This window comes from Trichoderma virens (genome assembly GCF_000170995.1).
Source record: "Trichoderma virens Gv29-8 chromosome Unknown TRIVIscaffold_73, whole genome shotgun sequence".
NCBI lineage: Eukaryota > Fungi > Ascomycota > Sordariomycetes > Hypocreales > Hypocreaceae > Trichoderma > Trichoderma virens.
In genome coordinates, this window is record NW_014013676.1 from 192,383 (window position 1) to 212,567 (window position 20,185).

A 20,185-nucleotide genomic window follows, 5' to 3' on the forward strand; every position below is an offset into this window, starting at 1 on the left:
GGGAGGACGAGGAGGCTGCTGTCTAGTTCATCTGTTTCGGGAGGTGAGCTTCTGGATCTGTTGTGTGTTGTGGCTTATGGCTTACTCTGGCCGGCTATGATGGGGACTTGAGAGCCAACTGATAGAGACTGGTGCTTGATTATTTCGCCATCGAGGACTGAAGAGTCGAGAGATGAGATGTTGGGGATGTTGATACCGAAGACGGTGCTGAGGAGGCCGCCGTTGGTGCGTGGATCGAGGAGGGCTGGGGTCTCGGCGTGAGCTTGAATGAGGTCCTTGACAGACTTGGATTGTAAACAGCACAACTAAACCAACATCCATGTTAGTTTGAGAATAAATGATGTCGATACATGGTGAGAATGAGGTCGTTACTTACGTCGTTTGAACTGCAGTTGAGCGTCTTTGCGAAGCTTCGTCCCGTGTTTGTGGCTGTTTTATACGGAATTACGTCTTGGCCTCCTCCAGATTCCATCACAGCAGCAGAGATCAGACCCTTTGCCTCGGGCAGCGTTGAAACCACAAACGTATCATCTGCGCCGGCACTCTGACCAAAGAGCATAACTTTGGATGAATCGCCGCCAAAAGCCTTGATGTTGTGTTTTACCCAGGTGAGAGCCGCAAGATAGTCTTGGATTGCCATGTTTCCTTTGATGCCGGCATCTGGCAGTGCTAGGAAACCGAAAGGACCTAGACGGTAGTTGAATTTGACGACGATGGCATCTGTGGCTAGGTTGCAGGAGTCGTAGAGGGGGAGCGTGAGGGCTCCTCCGTCGTTGCCGCCGCCGTAAGCCCAGACTTTGACGGGGAGAGATGATTTGGATGTTGCGTGTTGGGGGACATAGACATCTAGATATAAACTAGAAAATAGTGTTAGTATGTATATGATATGTTATACTGTAAATAAGAATTTAAAAGCGCTCACCAATCTTCTGATAAGGGGGTGTCGGTCACATCAAAGAGAGACCCCCATTGAATACATGCGGGTGGTGGTTTTGTCGCGTCTAGATGCCCGTTTGGGTATCGACCATTGAACAACTCTGGAGGCATAAATCTTCGGGAGCTGACGGGTGGATGAGCATAGGGTATGCCTTGGAATTGCTTTACAGGAGTGTGTTTGCATGTGTTTCCTTGAATTGTGCCTGAGGAGAGATGGATGGTGGGAGGATCCTGAGGTTGAGAAGCTGCAGAGACGAGGTCTGCGACGAACAAAAGACTTGCTAGCATGGCTGAGTGAATCATCGCAGCGAAATTTGACCAAATGCGGGTCGTATGGATGCTTATAAGTGGGCAATTGAAAGATTAGACGAAGTAGAATGATGAGCTGAAGATGGGAATATCAGCTCTCTTTCACCTGAATTTGGGACTTTATGAGCTATATATAGAATTTGTGCTATCGTTCTTTGACACACTCAACCGCATCAGTCTACATGTATACATCCTCAAGGGGCTGTCATTCAATATCAGGAGTTCGCCTAAAGTTGTCCTGTCAACCTGGTCGACGAGCACTGGGTACGTAATGAGTGCCCGGAATCTAAGAGAAACGCAATTCCAAGGATCAACAACCATCATAGCCACAGAAGCTGACGTCGACCAATCTGGAAATCTTTCTCGATGCGAGGTCCTAGCGCTGCCTAAACAGGTAATCTCTTGCGATCTAGGGCTGATTTTCAAAAGAGGAAGAAACGCTAAGCTTTTGGACAGGGGAACTAGTGAGACGGAGCCGTTGACTAACAGCTTCTTGGAGGGATTACCTACAGCAAATGATGGTGTAGACACTTGAGAAATATTATTCAAGTAGCTATTTAAATGCTTTCTGGCCTCTTTAGCGCCGTTTAATCTGGGTTTATGCAGCGCTGGTTACAGTTCTAATCCAACTATTTACTTGTGGATGGGTTGTCGTAGATTTGTAATTGTGCATTGATAAGTGCATGTGCTTCTCTGTAGAAGGCGGGGAGACTGTTCATGTAAGAATTGACTTCGGCAACTGCGCAAGGTAGGATAATTATGTGAAAGAGGCTGAGCTTCGAATGGCAAATGACAATCTCTATGACGTGAACTTGAAGAGTTAACGAGACGCCTCTAACTTTTGTCATGGCATGTGATGGCATTTCCATCAACCTCTTTCTCGGAGATAACCTGACAAGGGAAATCACCGGCCCCCGAACAAAAGCCTGTCAACCCCGGATTTTGGGAAAAGAGTTCACGAACACGCGGTTCTGCTGGCCATCTCCATTCGCTTGGCTTGTGGTGTGGCTATATCTATCGAACTTGCCTGGTATTGGTGGAAAAGAAGCTATTGACAGATTACATGAAATCGGGTGGCAAACGCGCCGATACTGGTGAGCGCACGCCTCGAGTCCAGTTACACCCTCCTGCATGATATGACAGGAAACAAACCCCGCACAGGATCAGTGTAAGATGCCTGGAATCAGGCTGGACGAAGCGCTTCTCAGGGTGATGGAGGCTTCCGTGATCTGAGCCACTTTGCGGACGTTTGTTTATCGCGATGGTTGCATTATTGACGCAGCGAAGTAGCACCAGAGATGGAGAGCCGCGATGGAGGCAGCATGTCTTACGAAAGATATACTGTTGCGGTGGTATGTGCCATGAGCATGGAAATGAGCGCTGTTCGTTACATGTTGGATAAAGAACACCCTCGCCTTCAGCAAAAACAGGGAGATTTCAATACTTACCTTGTTGGGAGACCTTCACGGGCACAACACTGTGCTTGCGTGTCTTCCAGGCAGTCAAAGGCAAGGGCTCTGCCGCGACGGTCGCAAACAACTTGGCCCGCACGTTTCCTGCTATTACTCCCCGGTTTCTTATCGGAATAGGCGGCGGTGTGCCGAGCGAGAGAAATGATATTCCTCTGGGCGACGTGGTTGTGAGCATGCCAAACGGAGAGTACGGTAGCGTTGTTCAGTATGGTCCAGGCAAGGAGACTGATGGTGGCTTCGTTCTCAAGGGCTTCTTGTGGCCTCCTCCGCCTTTGCTGCGGAGTGCAGTTGAGAATATGCGGTCTGATCATCTTGTCAGTGATAACAGAATTGAAGAACTCGTGTCTCTGATGCTGCAGAAGGGGCCACGTCTCTCTCTATCAACAACCAGACTGCAGCACAGATGTTCTCTATGAAGCAGTTTATCATCATGTATAGAAGCAGCCTACTTGTGACCAATGTGACCATCAGAGAGCTATCCAGAGACAAGATCGCGAGTTTCCTGGTCCCCAAATACACTACGGGTTGATTGCATTTGGAGACAGAGTCATGCGTACTACAAACGGCACTGCCAGGACAGGTTTCGGCGGTGTGCCCTGGTTTGAGATGGAAACAGCGGGATTGATGACCGAATACTCTTGCATCATCATCCGTGACATCTCTGATTACGCCAATTCCCACAAGAACGACGGCTGGCTTCACTATACTGCTGCGAAGGCGGCTGCATGTACAAAGGAGCTGCTGTCATATTTACAACCTGGTGAAAATGTGTCGATGGCAACACTACCTCCTTTCCCACCACGATTGGCCGCGACTCCCCTTTTCATTCGTATTGTATTCTCTTCATATAAAATATTGCCTTACTAGTAGCAGCTACCAAACATGAGGCGGCCTGCATGATGCATCGTGAACTCGTCTGTAACAGGAAGCCACCCGCATATAGGCGTTCAATATGAGAGCAACAGAGTGATAACAAATCATGACTCGTAATTTATATGTACATGAACTATGTAGCCTCTCTACTTCGCAAATCCAAGTACCTCACGTATGGTGTAAACCTAGGGTGGATGGTACCCAAGGTGATCTTAAACATTGTCAAACTGAACTCTTCATGACCGACCCGCTTCAAGATAGAAATACTCTGAAAAGCAAGAAAGGTGGCCGTGCTAAAGGCACATGCGACTGGATTCTCGGCAAGCAAGTGCTCACAGAATGGCTGGATTCCGGAGACTAGGACGGACCAAATCGTATCCTGTGGCTCCATGGACACCTTGGAACGGGAAAATCACAATGGAGCTTTCAACCATATTCGAGACAAGGCAAGACAAAAAACTCTTGCTTAATTCTTCTGCGGCACTACTTAATAAACTGGAAGACGGCGATAGCAATCATTAGCGGTCTTCTACACCAGCTGGTGCGGGCACATTCACCGCTTCTCAACTACATCTTGCCAACGTTAATGAGCGCGAAAAGTCTCTATTTACTTCGTTCGAGTCTCTTTGAGGAGTAAATATAAGAACGAGAAATTTCAAGACATATATGAATGCAATATGGGGCAATCCTTGGATGGATATTTTAAATGTCAATCTTTTTCCTTGAGAATATGAGTTTGTAATTACAGAAAGCCATGAATAATTGCAATAGACGATTGAGAGTGAAAGCAAGAAACAAGTTAATCTGCTTATCGATACATACCTACGCTTCAGACAGTTGAATAAAAATTGTCCAGCCTATAGTGATATGAACTGCTTATTTGTTACGCTACTGTATATGATAGTATCTTGCTCTGATAATGCTTCAAGGTTCATCATAAAGGGTCTCCGAAGATTGTATATCGTCCACCTTTAACGCCCGGAAGTAGCATTAGTGCTACAATGCATGTTCATGACATTGAGAGAGACTGGGTTGGTCCGCATGCTCATGTTGGTCGTGACAGTCTCGTGACCATTAGTGGTCCAAGCTGTTCAAACAAGTTTCCGATTGCTGCTTCAGATTCAACGCGTAAGCCTCAAATCCTGTTATTTTCAGCATTTGTTTGTCAGTCGAAACCAGTATACTCAAAACAAGTTAACCATCGCCTTCCTTCGGCCGAAGAATCATTTCATACAATCCCTCCTAAAACTAAGCCAAATTACCAACCTCACCTTCTCAGCATGGCGTCTGAATCCGAAGCTATCCTTAAAACCGTTCGGGAGGAGCTTGAAGGCAAAATATTCCGCGGGGTGGATGACATCTTCGCCAAATACTTTGGGGACCACTGGGTTTCTGCGGACCAGAATAATATGCTTGATACCAAGTCGGCCGATGCCGCAAAGTTGTCAGCAGACCTCTTCAACATTGAACACTTGGACCCCCTGGTGGAGTGGCTTGCTTCCTTTCAGTCGCTCTTCATCGCCGCCGACTCGGGCGTCCGCCTCCAAAGCAAGCCAATAACCACACCAGATTCACACTTCAGCGCAAGCATCTGTATGGAGACATCAGATGTCCCCACCGTCGCAGGCAGCACCCTTGTGTACGGTGAATATCATCACGGTAAAGCGACGTGTGATGACGATGACCGTCTGCGCTTTTGTGCGCGTGCTCTGCAGGTATTCAAAGCCCAGCCGATACGATACTTCTTACACGCATTCCTCCTTATCGGCACCACCTTGGAACTCTGGGTATTTGATCGTTCGGGTGCATACAGTAGCGAGATGGACCTGGTACAGGAGGACCCCTGCCTCGTGTTGCGCATTCTGGCGGGCTACAGCATGATGAGTGGCGAAAAGTCGGGTATCAACACGTTTGTGAAACATCTCGGGCTGGGATCGGACGGATATGTTGTCTTCGAGCAGGACCATAAGCTGTATCTCCAACCAGGGATTATTGCAGCACCGAGTCACAGCCACTTGGTCGGGCTCGGAACGACCTGCATTGCGGCCTCGGAATCGACCCCCTCAGAGCCAAGCGTTGTCGTCAAATTCTCTTGGCGAGAAGACAATGCACCTGCGGAACTTCAGCTGCTGGAGTTGACCGGCCAGCGCAAGGTCTGGGGCGTCATCGAGCTCCTCGGCCGGGAAGACGTGGCCAAAATCAGCGAGCTTCGCGAGGGGCTGCAGTTCCCTCAACCCGTTGTCAACCGGACCCTGTCGTGCGTTGCAACTAGCCCCCTAGGCCGCCCAATCCGAAAGTTTGCGTCTATCCGCGAGCTTCTAGAGGTCTTGGGCGACCTCGTCAAGGCCCTCCAGTCGCTCTACGTGGATGGCAGGATGCTCCACCGGGACATTGCCATTAAGAATTTGATCATCAATCCGGAGCCCAGCATTAAGGGCTCCAGAGGTGTCTTGATCGATTTCGACGCAGCTCTAGATCTCGACAAGGCTTCTGATGTTGAGCCGCTGGTTGGATCAGATGGGTTCATGGCCATAGGCATCCTCCTTGGGGAGCGACACACGTATCGACACGACTTGGAGTCCCTGTTTTATGTGTTTCTGTGGCTGGCTATCGCAAATGACAGCGAGCATGACCATGCCCATGAAATTTTGGAGCGCCTGCCAGATGATTCTCGGTTGCGTAAATGGTGCTCAATGGATTTTCGTGCTGTTGGGGAAGCAAAGACTGCCGACATGAGCCCTAAAGGCTTTGAGGGAATTTTGGGTGAATTTTCCACCGAGTTTATTCCACTCAAAGATCTTGCTAAGGAGCTACACGAGCTGCTTTTTCCTATGCACGACGGGATGATTCTCACGGGGACTGAAATAAAATCTGAGGCAGTCAAACGACTCTACGAAAAGATGTCGAAAGCTTTCTACGACCGCGCCCATACATTCCAGCAGTAGGAATTTTCCTGGCCAGTATCCTATGGGATCCTACCTCTGGGTTTCGTAGTGTAACCTCGGTCATCTCAGCGGAGTGGAGGACCCTGTTTGAATGATGCATCTTCTGCAAGACTACATGCAATAAAAGTGTTTTTCAGCCCGTAAGTTGAATCCGATGACAATCCCTAGCTTCTTGAAGTTGACTCAAGTTTCAAAGCTTTGACTATTTGACATATGATTTGGTGGAAAGAAGAGCAGCAGGTACTAATGCCTCGAATTTGACATTACACGTAGTGATGAAGTCGACGTTACAGAGGAGATAGAGAGCTGGCAATATGTTGAGGAGATCACAATGCTTCGAGAGGCAAAGTGGCGAAATCTGAGACTGATATGGGAGAAAATGTAGCAACATTAGTCAATTCAAGGAAAGTATTCAATCTTTAGCAATCTAAGCTGTATGTCATGACTTGTAACATGCTCGAAGTATATGCCCCTCTGTTTAGATGATAACACTCTGTCTTAGTCTTCAAGCTTATGACAGAGAGCCGTCACGAGATCCTTTAGTTTGGATATTTTCTCGTCTTTCCCTTTGACGATGTTTATGCGCGTTGTAGCATCCCCAAACATTCTCCAGACGTGCAAGAACTTTTTGTCCGCATACTCCTTCTCGTTGATGTTATCAAATGCGATGCACATGTTCCTGTGCTTACGAAGTTGCGAAGCAAGGTTGGTGAGCTTTTGATCATTATCATGCATAGTTGCGACATTTGCGCAATGAATTATCAGCGAAGCAAGACCCGCTGCCAGGGCAGTAGAGACAGATGATCCGTCATGGTACTCGACAGGTTTTGATGATCGAGGGTTCCTAGCATCGGCTACTTGGTTTCCAGGGAAGAAATAACTTATTGTTTTGACGTCTTCGGATGTTGGATCTCTTTGACCCATTGATAGCGCGGCGCCAATACGAAAAATGCAGTCCGGCGCCGCGCTGAAAGGAAGAGATTCCCTACCGAGTTGTTTGATGTCATCAGCAGCGGAGCAAAACATTAGTATGCTGTTGCTCTTTGCCTTCTCAATAGCTGCATGGAGTTTCCTCATGGCAACCAGCTCAGGAGATCTTTTGTGCTCTTCGCTGATTCCGACGTCTGAGTTGGCATTGAACCCGACCAATTTCCTGATAGTCCACGACATAGAGATGATGTCAGCCTTGCGGATTATAGCGTCTTCAATCGCCTTGGCAGCGCTGTCGGCGTATATCGTTCGAGTTTTGCTCCTAGAACTATAATCAATGCTGTCATGTATCTTCATAACGTCGAGAGAGACCCAGGGGTTAAGGCGAACAATCATGTTGGCCATGACTGTACCGTGACCATTGGTTGATTGGTGCCATGGCTGCTCGATCAATCCATTTGGAGGATAATAGCTTATACCAGTAACTTGAACAGTGTTGTTGTACATGTCCAAGTTCAAAAGATCTACACCATCATCTATCAATGCAACCTGAAAGGTATATAAGTACTCTGTCGTGTGGGTCTGTGAATTTGGGAGGACAGGGGTAAAATTCTCAAAGATCAAGACATATACACACCCTAACGCGTGGAATCGTAGTATCTCTGCCTATAAGGCGGTGAATGGGGAACAGAGCGCTCCTAAAATTCTCCATGTTTTCAATCCAGACCTGCTGCGGAGGGCTGTCCGACATCCCGATATCTCGGGCGTTTAGGCCAGCGTCAGATTTGACGATGGATGTAGCCGAACCAGGACGTATTTTAATTTTTATCTCGATCTTGTCTTCATCATTCTTGCTTTCCATTTGACATTTGATCTCGCTTTTGAATACTTCAATCATTTTCATCGTCCTCTCGTGAGTTTCATGTCCCTGTAGGCGAATCAGCTGGGTTTCGGGGATTGTAAATACGTTCGCTGATAAAACTGATGGTAGGCATTTGAATGTAAGAAACGTACTGGAAATGCATGAAGCGTCACCTTCCGTAATTTGCCCTCGGGCCTTGCGTGTCGCGAAACCCCTTCCGGACGACCCCAGCCCCTGAGAATAGTTTGATTTCCGCTCCAGTATAAGTTGACATGCGCAGCATCTGGTGCCGCGAATGAAATGTTTGTTTGTTTGTTTTATTATTAACGTCCACTAAGTAAACTAGTTATATAAGTCCTTATCTGGGCACTAGGACGGTAGGAGCTGCGGTTGTTCAGACCCTGCGTTCGCTACGTTTCAATTTGACAAAAGAAATAGGGGGGGAAGTGTCAGTCTATATCTGCGGGAGGGGGGCCATACGGGCTTGTTTCCTCCACTAGTTTCTGGAACTCCTTATAGCCTTTGTAGCCTAGGAGGTACGTGAGATGTGTGGCTTCGAATAGGAGGTCTTTTTCTGGGATATCCGGGAGGAAGGGTACAACCATCCGGTACTTTACGAAGTGTCCCTGGGTCCTGGGCTCGCTGCATTTGTAAGTAGGTCTTGTGTTATGGCTGAACCTCTCGTGGTATTCTATGAAGTCGCCGTGCCCGGACCTCTCAGCTAGAAGTCTGTGGAGGATGGGGTGCGGAAGGTGGAGCTTAGGTGGTATCGCAAGGGCGTTGAGCTGCCAGCGTCTGTAGTATAACGGGGAATTGTCGTCCCAGTAGGCTTTTAGTATTAGCCTCTGTTTCTTCCTTGCCTACCTTTTGATGTGGGTGATTGTAGTGTAATTGCTTGTGTGTTTTGGGAGTTTTAAACCTTCTTTAGTTAGTTTGTCCGCTCTTTCGTTGCCCAGTATGTCTTTATGCCCGGGAACCTATGCTACTTTAGTGGTGATGTATGGCTGTAGTTCTTTAGCTATTTTTCTTAGGCCTATATATGCGCTTTGTGATAACGCTGGTGTAGTCCCTAGGATTTTATCTACTACCGCGGAGTTGTTTAAGAAGAGGAGTATTTCCTTAATGTCTGGGTTCGATGCAATTTGCGTTTTGGTGAGTTTTATGGCCTCGAAGGCCCCGACTGCTTCTGCATCGTAAACTTTAGCGTTCGCTAGGTAACCGCAGGATAAGGTAGATTTGTAGTTGTGGTACGTAACGGCGCCCCATCCTGTGTTTTCCGTCTTGTTTTATGACCCGTCTGAGTATGTTAGGAGCGTAGTTTGGGGAAGGGCGTTGAGTAACTTAAGGTGTTTTTCCGCTGCTTTGGCTTTGGGTAGGCTGCGGAAGTCTGGCTCTGCTAGGACTGCTCTGTTATTTTTAGTGAAAAGGGAGGGTCTGACCGTTTTATCGATTAGGGAGGCTATGTGTTATAGTCTGGTTATAGGGAGTCTGGGCGGAAGCTTTTTGTCGATGCATCTGCTGACGGGGTAATTCCTGTCTAGGCTGGCGAACTTAGCTAACGTCTGGAGTTTTGCCTAGGCGAATGCTACGGGTGCAGGGGGGACTTTGGATTCTCTGTGTACGACCGCTGTGTTGGTTGTCTTTTAGGCGGGGAGGACTGCCCTGGCTGCCGTTCTGAAGGCTTTGTCTATTTTCTCTACTAGGTTCGAGGTGCCGGTGGTTATTTGTCTGGAGGGGTAGGATGCGCTCTGTCTTTTGTCTCCGGGCTACCAGGCCTCTATACTGTACAGAGCTACTGGGGCGACGCAGGCCTTAGCTGCGAGTGCGACCGCGTTTGGGGGAGAGCCCTTCTGTGTTTTATTGAGTGACTTAAGGAAATTCGCTGCTTTAAGGGCCTTCCCAGTCATTACTTCTACGTGTTTCCTGAAGGAGAGTCTGGAGTTGAGATGGACCCCCAGCCACCTGACTGAGTCCTGTGGTGCGATAGTCTTCCTCTTGAAGTCTACACTCTCCTTGTGTGTCTGTTTCTTAGTGTGGTAGAAGTGGATAAGCTTCGCTTTGTCCGGGTCGAAGGACACCGCATTGCGTCGTCCCTAATCTAAGGTGTCTTGGAGCTCTTATTGGAGTTTCCTGGTCGTCTCTTTGGTGTCGGCCCCGACTGCGAGGATCGCTACGTCGTCGGTGTATCCGAAGCGTACGCTGGGGTTATTGATTTTTAGGATGGGGGAGAAGTAGAGTATGGAAACGATTGGCGAAATGGGCGAGCTTTGAGGGGCCCCGCATTCCAGTTCCGTTTCCGGGAGAGTTATGCCGTATCCGTTGCGGACCAGTGCCTTGCGGTCGCTTATGAAGGACTTGACCCACCTTACAAAGAGTATAGGCTAGCTTTGCTCCTTGAGTCTTAGGATGAGGCGGTTCCGTATGACGATGTCGAAGGCTCTGGAGATGTCTAAAGTCAATAGGGTGGCGACCGACCCCTGGGCGAGGGTTACTTCGGTGTTGTAGATGAGGCAGGCCATTAGGTCTATCGCCGATCTTTTAGGGAGGGCTCCGAAGTATTGCTTAGGGAGTATCTTATGTTCTATAGCTAGGAGTGAGACTCTTCTGGCCAGCAGTCTTTTGAGTCCTTTTCCGATATAGGAGAGAAGGGAGATGGGCCTGTACCCCTTGTGGGTTGTGTAGGTTTTCTTGGGTTTGCCTGGTTTGGGGATGATGGTGACTTCTGCGCTTTTGAAGGGGAGCGGGTGGTAGCCAGCTGCCAGGCAGCCTCTGAAGAGGTTAGTGATGTACTTTCCGACTGCTGGCTAAGCTAGTTGGAGCAGAGCGACTGAGATCCCGTCGGCCCTGGGGGCCGTGTTGCCTGATCCGGTGGTGGCCTTCCTGGCCTCCGCCTTTGTGACCGTAGTGTCTTATGTTATGTTCCTATTGACGGGGAGCTCCTGCGCCCATGGGTCTGGTGTGTCTTCCTCTGTGGTTTTCCGCTTTAAGAGCTTATCCCTGAGGTACGTTGCTCTCTCAGTGGGGTCTGAGATGCTGATGTCTCCGTTAATTAGAGGAGGGGGTTGGAAGCGGTCTGTGGCTTTGCGCTATTTTGCGACCGTTTAGATATTTCTGACTGCGGTGGCGTTGGTAATGATCTCGTCCCAGTGTGTCCGTTTGCATCGGCGAACGACTGTCTTTAGGTTCTTCTTGGCTTCCTTATACTCCGCCGATCTGGGCCTGGAGCGATTAAAAGCCTGGTGGGCTGCTTTACACTCGTCCGTCTACTATGGGGCGCTGTGGCCGTTTTGGTGTTTGGTTTTGCCTGCTGCCTCTATTATGTGTTTAAAGAGGTCTTGTAGTGCTTTAGTGCATCTGTCTAGGTTGTCCCTGGAGGGGGAGGTAAGGTTGACGGAGGGGAGGGTCTATGTAAAGGAGTGTATGAGTTAACCGAACTCCTCTTAGCATTCCATCGGTATGTACTTCTTGCCTGCTCCCGGGGTAGTACGGAGTGGTTCGGGGAGGGTGGTAACTACAGTGAAGTGGTCCGACCCTGTGTTAAGTGAGTGTTCGACTCTGGAAGAGGTTGGGCAGTTGGAGAATATTAGGTCGATGTATTGTCCTGAGTGTTTTGTCGGTGAGTCTGTGAGGGAGGGGTAGAGATTGTGCTTCTCCGCCCACTCGGCGATCCTGTTGCCGGCTGTGTTTAAGTCCTTGCCCGGTTGCCATAACCAGTAGACTGCGTTAAAGTCGCCTGCAATAATGGATCTGGGGGGGGGTTATTCCTATTTAGTAAGGGTCTCTGTAGTAGTGTCGTCCGCTGTGCGGTAGTAGATGTTAACGACCGTGTAGCTGCATACCTCGATCCAGCAAATGCATCCGTTCTTCAGGCCAGGAGGGGAGAGTTGTTTGCTGGGGAGGTTGGGTGAGATTCTAACATAGGTAAGGACTGATGGTCTAGCGCTCCTCTAGTTGTTGAGTGGGTTATATGCTTAGTATTTAGGGTGGTTTTTCGTCTGCCTTCTGCCTGCATTGTTGTCCCATTGGGCGTAGGGCTTCTGGATGAGCACTACGTTGAAGCCGCTTTCCTATGCCAGCGATAGGGCGGTGTCCTGGGTGGGACCGCTCCTCCCTACGTTGGTTTGGAAGATTTTGAGGCTAGTGTTTCTTCGGTGACTTCGACGGGGGCCGTCTACTATTTATCGACGCTTTGTTGTCCGTCTTGCCCTCCCTAGGCGGGCGTGGGGTTGTCTTCTATGGTGTCGTTGCCCTCAGGGTCTGCCACGTGTACCTTAGACTGGGCCGGGGAGCTTTCCCGTGAGGATTCTACGTCTGTGTCCACGCTTATGACAACCTGGCTTATGGGCCGTCTGCGGGGCACTGAGGGGTCCGGAGGCGGTGGGCTGCGGATGCGTTTGGCCGATGTCTTCTTAGGTTCTTTGTCTTTTTCCTTATCCTCGGTAGGCTTGGGCGGGTTGGTTTTTAGGAATTCCTGTTGGCCTAGTTCTCTGATGGCTTTGAGCTGTTCTTTGGTGGGATGTATTTTGGTCCTATTTTTTATCGTGGGGTGAGCGTGGCACTTGGGTGCGTCGGCTCTGTGTGCTCCTTTGCAGTTTGCATATTGTGGAGGGGAGGAGCAGTTGGCTGTGGTGTCTTTGTGGCTGGCGGCCGGTTTCCTGCATTTTATGCACCTCTCGGTCCTGGTGCAGCCTCTGGGGTTGTGGAAGCCGAGGCAGCGGGGGTATTGTGTGATCCTGGGCTGCTGTATTTTTAGTTTGGCTGGGGCCGAGCAGTTGAAGAGCTTGAAGCCTGCCCTTACGTTTTCCCCGAAGGCTATGAAATAGTAGTAGGTGTCCGGGGTTTTGCCGAAGGGAGCCTTCTGGCAGAAGGTCGGTAGATTTTTGGCGCCCGCTCTGACGCGCGCCTCCTTGGGGATTAGCGCGTCAGTGGAGTGGGTTCCGGATTTGTCGGTGTATGTTTTTAGGACACTGCGCAGGAGGAAACTCTTCTATGTGTACGCTTCTTCGATTTTTAAGTTGTTTTTTTCTGCTTCTGGTGCGAGTGCGAGGATCTTGTTTTTGATGTTTTGGTTCTTAGGCTGGAGGGCGAAGCCCGAATGGACCTTCTGAAAGTAAGTGAGGTCGTCGCTGTTAAGCTTCATTCCCTTTACTAACTCTTATTTAGCCCCGATGGCCATCATCTTCCTCTATTTATGGTCTAGGGGGACTTAGACGAAGATGCAGTCGTCGGGTTTTTATGCAGTTGTCTTTGGCTTTTGTTTTTCCTTGTTTTCGTTAGCGGGGGCCGGCCCTTTGCTGTTGGAGGTAGATGTTCTTTTGTTGTTTTGTCCCCTTTGAGGGTTTTTGTTGTGAGTAGCCCTGTGTGACGCGACTTCTGCCCACGTGACCTTTTTGGCTCCTTCTGGCCCTTGGGGCGGGGTAGTTTCGGCTGCTGCCGTCCCAGTGGGTCCTCTGGTTTCCCTTGATTTGACCTCTGTGCTGCGGGATGTGTTGGCTGATGCCTTTTTAGGCGGTTGGGCAGTGAGTCTCTTGCTGCCTGGAGTGTCGGGGTTTTTGGGACCCCCCGGATTGTGTTTTAGAGAGAGGAAGGTTTTGAGGGCGGTTGCCAGTGCAGCGTGGATTTGTTTGGCCGCTGCCAGGCAGTGGCCTGTGGTGAAGGTTGCTAGGTATTCGTCTATAGCCGTAGCGGTTGAAATAAGAATAGTTTGTCTGGCTTTGTGTATTGTATTGATCTCTGCCAGTTGTCCTATGATTTTGCTTTGTGTGAGGGATTTATGCCTTTGGTTGGTTGCGGTGGCTTTTTTGACGCCGCTGAAGAGGGAGGAACTGAGTCCCTCCGGTGGTTTCTGCGTAAAGTGAAAGGGATTTGCTCTGCCTTTGTTCAGTTGGAGTGCTGGTATGTTGTCCGTTGTGAATTCGCCGCCGAAGCGTCGTTTCTTCTTGGGGGTGAGAGCGAGGATAGTTGTCTTGCCTTTCCCTGGGATGGAGGGGGTGGCCTCTTTTTGTTGTCTGTCGGGAGCTGCCTGCCCGGTGGCAGCGGGGGAGTTTCTTGACTGGCTTCCTTGGGGGTCGGTAGAAACTGCTATTGTCCTAGGATCCTCAGCAGGGGCAGTAAAAGCAAATGTAGAAGACGTTTTGTTCGATAGCTAGTTGAACGAGGTGAGGTTTTTGGTGAAGGGGTACCCAAAAGGTGGGGTACCTGTAGGTGTAGGAGGGAAGCTTGGCCGCGAATGAAATGACGTCCATACTTAGATCTAGCTTTCTCCAGTCCCTGCGAGACAACCAACCCCATGTCAGTTACGGGACCGCGAGATAGATCGAATCTTTGAAATCATAGGATGACATGAACGTACCAATCATCTATGTTGATGGCTTGTGCCCTAAGCGCACTTAAATAAAATGAGTCCTGGCCTTTAATAGCCCGTTCGATTGTGGCATCAGTGTGGGGTTGATCCCCTACGTCGACCACCTGCAACCGTAGTATGCGTCGGACGTTTACTGACACCAGTTTGTCAAATACCTTCACCAGACAGCTACAACCTAACTCGGGATTCTCCTGGGGAGCGGCTCCACGTTGTCCTTTTTCGTTAGAACTGGATATTATATTGTTTGACTTGGATGCAGCTCCTGACTCCTTGTCAATCTTGCCAAGCAGAGGTAAATAAACATATGACAGAGTGTCTTCAAACCCCCCTGCATTTGATAGCTTTTCAATCAAGTCGATAACTTGTTCTACAGGTTCTCCTGCGAGATGAAAAGCGTCGAAATATAAGTTTTTATCTAGCGAAGCAAGGGTTAGTTTCATATCAGATACTGTGCCTAAGTAGTCTCAGATGCTCTAGCGGAATATTATATGTGAACTTCCAATTGACTGCCGACTTACCTGAAGCCACTTTGCCATAAAGCAATTCCTTAGCTTCCATGCCTGATCTAGTGCGGATGTAGTGAACTTTGACAGACTCCCCCATCTTGATTGCCATCTCATCCACCAAGAGTTCCTTCTTTTTTCTCTTCGGCTTCTCATTATTCGGGGCCATACCCCGAGATAAATCAATGGCAATGGTGGAATTGTGTGTTTGACTGCGCGCAAGAGCCTTGGTAGAGACTGCATGGGCAGAGTTAGAGTTAAGTTCGTGCGATGGTTGAGATCGCGGCTGTTCTTGATCACCATCCACATTCCCTGTTATACCTTCGGTATCGAGACGCTTTTTCTCATCTTGGCCGGATGCGGACGGAACCGTGGATGCATCTCCTGGCAATACTCCGTTCTTTGGTTCTGGAGGCTTGTTGTTACTTGCTTCCGTAGGCAAATGGGTTGTTTTACCGGCAATATTTTTGGTTTTGAACCACTCCTCCCTTGTCCTCAAATAATAGAGATATGGGGACTCGTTTTTCGAGTTGAACTGAAAAGCTGCTTTCTTCTTGAAGATCACATCGCTTTTTTCAAGAAGTTGTTGAAGAATTTGTTGGTATCGCCGGGAATTGACTTGACAGTTACGGTAATTTAAGGCGTAGTGCAGGGGGGTGTTGCCATGTTTGTCTCTCCAAGCAATTGTCTCTGGTTTCGCAACTTGTACAAAGCTAAGAATGATGTCGACAGTGTTATCAAGGTTCGGCATTTTGTCCCTCGAAAGGTGTGTTATAGCCTTCTGTAGTTGGACCTTGAATGCGTAGTGAAGACAGTTCATCCCATCATGATCAGTTGCAGCAAGAAGCTCTTCAAATTTTCCCGCGATATTTCCCGAGCACTTGATGACGGATTCAATGAACTCAGTGTTATTGAAGTCCATCGCTACCCGCAAAATCGGGGTTTCTTCTGATTTGTTGAGGTGGCTTCTTTCCAAGTTGCTCTCTTGATTATTGAGAAGATAGTTGATAATCTTGGATATTGTGTTTTCTGGGAATTTTTTGAAATCGTCGGCATCTAAACCCTTGGCTAAGAGATGAAAAAATGTAGGTGTCGTCCTCTCGCGATCATCCCGGTGTATCAAGGCGTTCTTCTCATACTCCTCAAGAAGGCGTCCTTCTCCTTGCTCGGAATCATCCCATCGTGCCTTCCTGGATACAAGGACCTTCACAACTTCTCTCCATTGTTGTTCTAAAGTTTTTTCTTTGAAACATGCTTCTTCACTCTCTTCCGTTTGGGAGCTCATCTGAGCGGCCTCATCCATTTCATTTTCATCGACCAAACTTTTAGTGTCCGATTGCGAACTACCATCATTTCCAACATTGTCCTCCATGATTCCGGGAAATAACAGCTCGGTAACCTAGATAAGCGGCACGTTAAACTCCTGAAAAATAAGAAAGAAGATAAAGATGATTGTTTCAAATCACTCCGAAGAATGTCGAGTTTAGCTGAGGCACAATCTGAGAAGTCAAGAGATTGAAAGACAATTGTCGGTGAGCTGAGTGAAGGGCGAGAGGCGTTGCCCAGTATTCCTCTGGTTTGATGTATCCTTCCGAGTTGATCCATGCGACCTGAGAGTGGGGGTTAATTTCAAGAGCGTTACGAGTGCAGGGAAGGCTGCAGAACATGACAGGGGTCAAAGAGGTGCGTGCTCATTATTTTGTTGTTTCTCTCGAAGGATTTGGTGTTTATGATTGCACTCATACAGTGTTAATTCTTCACTTTTTTGTGCTGTTCCTGCATAGAACGGTATCGATGCATTTTACAACTGATGCAATATGTCTCCCATTTGCTATAGATCGCTATCGCCCATTATGCCATTGCTATCATGCTCTACACTCTTTCATGACTAGATTATTTAACCGACCGTTCATACTTGTAATATTCAGTGCAATCCCAGAGCTCACCTAGGTCGACTGCTCCTAGATTATTGCGATCAATATCAACATTGTCGTCCAATTGATTGAAAGGGGGTTCGGCCACCCTGAAGATGATCGGATCATCCGGTGATCTTGAAGAGAACAAAGTCGTAAACATGGCTGTGAAGTTTGGTGTTACATTCACGTAAGGGACGCAAACGAAGTCCTCATCATCGTCTCGCTCCAGAAGAATGCAGACGCGTAACTTGGAGGGGATGCCGCTTTTTTGCGACTCGTTCTCAGACAAGAAGAACCGTGCCCCGAAAAAGTTTCCCCAATCGTCTTGAGAAGTATCGCCCGTCGCCACAATATAATGCTTCGTAACTTTCTCCACAGACGCTTCGGCTGATAGCGTCAGATTTGCTTCGACTGCTGGAATGTTTGGGCCGAGTCCGAATTCTATTCCCTTCTTCAAGGACTCATCTTGCAGTGTTTCTCGCATCTTATAGAGTCCGCGTGGAGCAACTTGATAGACCGATGGGCCACCCTCCTGACCCTTCATGGGCTTAAATTCAAACAAGATGTTCGCTTGCTTGATGCGTGATCCCCTATAGGAGTTGAACTTGAACTCGTAGACAAGAAAGGTTGCCCGCTTCTTGGACGACGGGTCAATTTCGCCATGAATGATAGCTTTCGCATTGCAGCTAACAGTGAAAGCCGGTTTCTTTTTTGATCCACCGTGGAAAGCTGAAACTGCCGTCCGTTGCACTTGACCCGGAAGATTGCGCACATGGAAGCCTGTTTGTGAACATCAGTTTGCGCTCTCTCCTAGGACAATAGAAACTGCAATGGATATTGCTCTCACCTCCCGGCTGACCCTGGTATGTGAGTCCAATAGTGAACGCCGTAGGATCTGTGTTTGTTCCGTTTTCCACTTCTTCCTCTTCCTCACTCAACCAAATCTCGCTTTCATCCATGCTTCACAATGCTGATAGGTGCGCTTATCAATCAAATATATGAATATTTGACAATGGAAGACGGGAGAAGAGAAAACAGAGAAAGAATTTGAAGTATATAGAGAATAATCTCAACAGATTCAGCTAAACGCTGAAGGGCCATGAGACCTGGTAGTGTCGTTGCTGCCCATCACAGTATGAAGACACAAACGGCGCACATGTTTTGACCGCATGTTTGGCTACATGAGTTGCTGGATACCCGCAGATTAGGCTGCCGAAGAGATGGTGTGGCTCGTCACACGTTGTATTGACGCGATGTTCTTCCTGTAGTTCCGATTCGTACGTATCGTTATCGCTGTATTTTGACCAATATAAAGCTGCTTTGTGTCACCCAACGACGAAAGATTGAGGTCAAGTGGTTGGATGAATTTAGGGCCACGGCCACCTGACTCGGGTGATGCAGCAAAATACTGAGCTGGCATGGTTACATACCTCCCGCACACTGGCAGATACATCGCACAAACAATGAAGGATACACGAAATTGAATCCTGTAATGAGCAAAAATCCCGCAGCGGTGAATGAACCATAATCCCATGGGTAAATTGGAACGGTTCAGAGGAAGCTCCATCTGGCTAATTCTATGCCAAGCTTATGTTCATCCGCGTTCAAGTTCTCGAAACATCGAACACTAAATCGCATCTCTCCGGGGCAGTGCCAGAGACAAAGGCCAGTCAGCCGGACGCAAGCGCTAGAGTGTGCTATTAATTGTGTTTTTCAGCGTAGCAAAAGTAGAGAGCCTTTGTCCCTCGCTTTTGAAAAGGATGAAAGCTATAAACAGTCTTTGTCGCAAATATACCTAGCTGCTAAACACGTGCCACTCACTGCGGCTTTCAAGAGAGCTATAAAAAAGAGCCTCGAACCCTCCAATTTGGAATAAAACAGAGATATATATGTATACTGTCATATACCTCGCTACTAGGCTTATGCTAGAAATCGGCAAACGTTTCTTTCTCCTGCAACACTCTTCTCCAAGTCTGACAAGTGAATTACGACATACACAAGGTATCTACATTACCATATCCATTCCCTAGGATGCCGCACAGTTTACACTAACCGTGGCAATAGCATAATCCGTTTTTGCGACGGACCTGGCCATACCCGCGGGTGCAGCATGATGGAGGACTATGATGACATGTCCGAGGACGAGCCAACTCTGCAACCTCCCACAACCGTTGTGGTGGTCGATCCCAACGAAGGCCTCATCTTGACCAATATTGTGGAATCTACGCAGAAAGAATCCGATGCAGATAATCTTCCAGACGTTGAGTAAGTCTTCCCACCAGAGTTCGCGTCCTTGGTTCCATTAGAATAGCGAACTTATGGTCTTTTCTCACAGCGTCATCCATGTCATGGCGATTGGCAAAGAAGAAGGCCGGCTTAGTCTTGAAGCTCTATTTCCATCATCAATGACTAGTAGAAGAAGAGAATTTGCCTTTCGATGTAATATAGCAAGATTCCTTTACGGCGACTTCACGAACCAGGCCATTGATGACCTTGCCCGACAACTTCTCCAAAGCCTCATTATTTTGCAGAAGCAGGATAAACATGTCGGTTTCTATCTCTCGACTGATCTAATATCATATATGAAGTTGAGCTAATTCAGGAAGTAGAAATCAAGAAGAGCGATCGTGTTTGTCGCTTATGACTTGGGAGCATTAGTTGTCAAACAAGTGTGTACCATACACCCATACTTGATGATTTAATAAAACTTGCTGATCAGGACAAAGGCTATTTGCATTGCCGGCGCGAATCAGCAACAGTGGCCAGGAATTTTTATGAGTACGGCCCTTTCTGTATGTATTGAATTTCTTTATTACAAGCCCTGATTTGACTTGAGAGATACCTGGAATTCAATGCTATTTCATGGTATTTGGATTTTTTCTTATTTAAACAAAAAAAGAAAAAGAAAAAGAAAAAGAAAAAGAAAAAGAAAAAGAAAGGAAAGAAGAAAGGAAAGAAAAATCCTAACGTGGAAATGTGTAGATATTCTCAGGCTGCTTCCAGCGGACGAATAACAGCCAAATGCTCGACTCCAAAATATTCCACTACCTTACGTCTCATACAAACGCCATTCGT

At 48.1% G+C, this 20,185-nt stretch overlaps 8 protein-coding genes across 8 annotated transcripts; 3 read left to right on the top strand and 5 right to left on the bottom strand.

Annotated features, from left to right (window-relative positions):
- Nucleotides 1-457: 457 nt before the first annotated feature.
- TRIVIDRAFT_138016 (uncharacterized protein) lies at nucleotides 458-1,095 on the bottom strand (the record flags this gene model as incomplete). The annotated part of the gene is made up of 2 exons (XM_014099999.1): nucleotides 458-857; nucleotides 923-1,095. Coding segments are annotated over 2 exons (573 nt in total), but the record flags the coding sequence as incomplete, so codon positions are not given.
- A 1,448-nt stretch (nucleotides 1,096-2,543) lies between these two features.
- On the top strand, nucleotides 2,544-3,773 carry TRIVIDRAFT_192299 (uncharacterized protein; the record flags this gene model as incomplete). Its single annotated transcript, XM_014100000.1, has 4 exons — nucleotides 2,544-2,696; nucleotides 2,744-3,058; nucleotides 3,156-3,485; nucleotides 3,732-3,773. The coding sequence occupies 4 exons, from the start codon at nucleotides 2,544-2,546 to the stop codon at nucleotides 3,771-3,773; spliced, it is 840 nt and encodes a 279-aa protein (XP_013955475.1).
- A 1,397-nt stretch (nucleotides 3,774-5,170) lies between these two features.
- Nucleotides 5,171-6,529, top strand: TRIVIDRAFT_134280 (uncharacterized protein; the record flags this gene model as incomplete). Its single annotated transcript, XM_014100001.1, has 2 exons — nucleotides 5,171-5,442; nucleotides 5,596-6,529. Coding segments are annotated over 2 exons (1,206 nt in total), but the record flags the coding sequence as incomplete, so codon positions are not given.
- A 504-nt stretch (nucleotides 6,530-7,033) lies between these two features.
- TRIVIDRAFT_152938 (uncharacterized protein) lies at nucleotides 7,034-8,629 on the bottom strand (the record flags this gene model as incomplete). The annotated part of the gene is made up of 3 exons (XM_014100002.1): nucleotides 7,034-8,014; nucleotides 8,103-8,205; nucleotides 8,433-8,629. Coding segments are annotated over 3 exons (1,281 nt in total), but the record flags the coding sequence as incomplete, so codon positions are not given.
- A 3,138-nt stretch (nucleotides 8,630-11,767) lies between these two features.
- TRIVIDRAFT_152919 (uncharacterized protein) lies at nucleotides 11,768-12,073 on the bottom strand (the record flags this gene model as incomplete). The annotated part of the gene is made up of 1 exon (XM_014100003.1): nucleotides 11,768-12,073. A coding segment is annotated over one exon (306 nt), but the record flags the coding sequence as incomplete, so codon positions are not given.
- A 1,242-nt stretch (nucleotides 12,074-13,315) lies between these two features.
- TRIVIDRAFT_209490 (uncharacterized protein) lies at nucleotides 13,316-14,416 on the bottom strand (the record flags this gene model as incomplete). Its single annotated transcript, XM_014100004.1, has 2 exons — nucleotides 13,316-13,428; nucleotides 13,481-14,416. A coding segment is annotated over one exon (856 nt), but the record flags the coding sequence as incomplete, so codon positions are not given.
- A 2,671-nt stretch (nucleotides 14,417-17,087) lies between these two features.
- Nucleotides 17,088-18,069, bottom strand: TRIVIDRAFT_192301 (uncharacterized protein; the record flags this gene model as incomplete). Its single annotated transcript, XM_014100005.1, has 2 exons — nucleotides 17,088-17,860; nucleotides 17,958-18,069. The coding sequence occupies 2 exons, from the start codon at nucleotides 18,067-18,069 to the stop codon at nucleotides 17,088-17,090; spliced, it is 885 nt and encodes a 294-aa protein (XP_013955480.1).
- Nucleotides 18,070-19,223: 1,154 nt separating this feature from the next.
- Nucleotides 19,224-19,707, top strand: TRIVIDRAFT_223209 (uncharacterized protein; the record flags this gene model as incomplete). Its single annotated transcript, XM_014100006.1, has 2 exons — nucleotides 19,224-19,375; nucleotides 19,446-19,707. The coding sequence occupies 2 exons, from the start codon at nucleotides 19,224-19,226 to the stop codon at nucleotides 19,705-19,707; spliced, it is 414 nt and encodes a 137-aa protein (XP_013955481.1).
- Nucleotides 19,708-20,185: the final 478 nt, after the last annotated feature.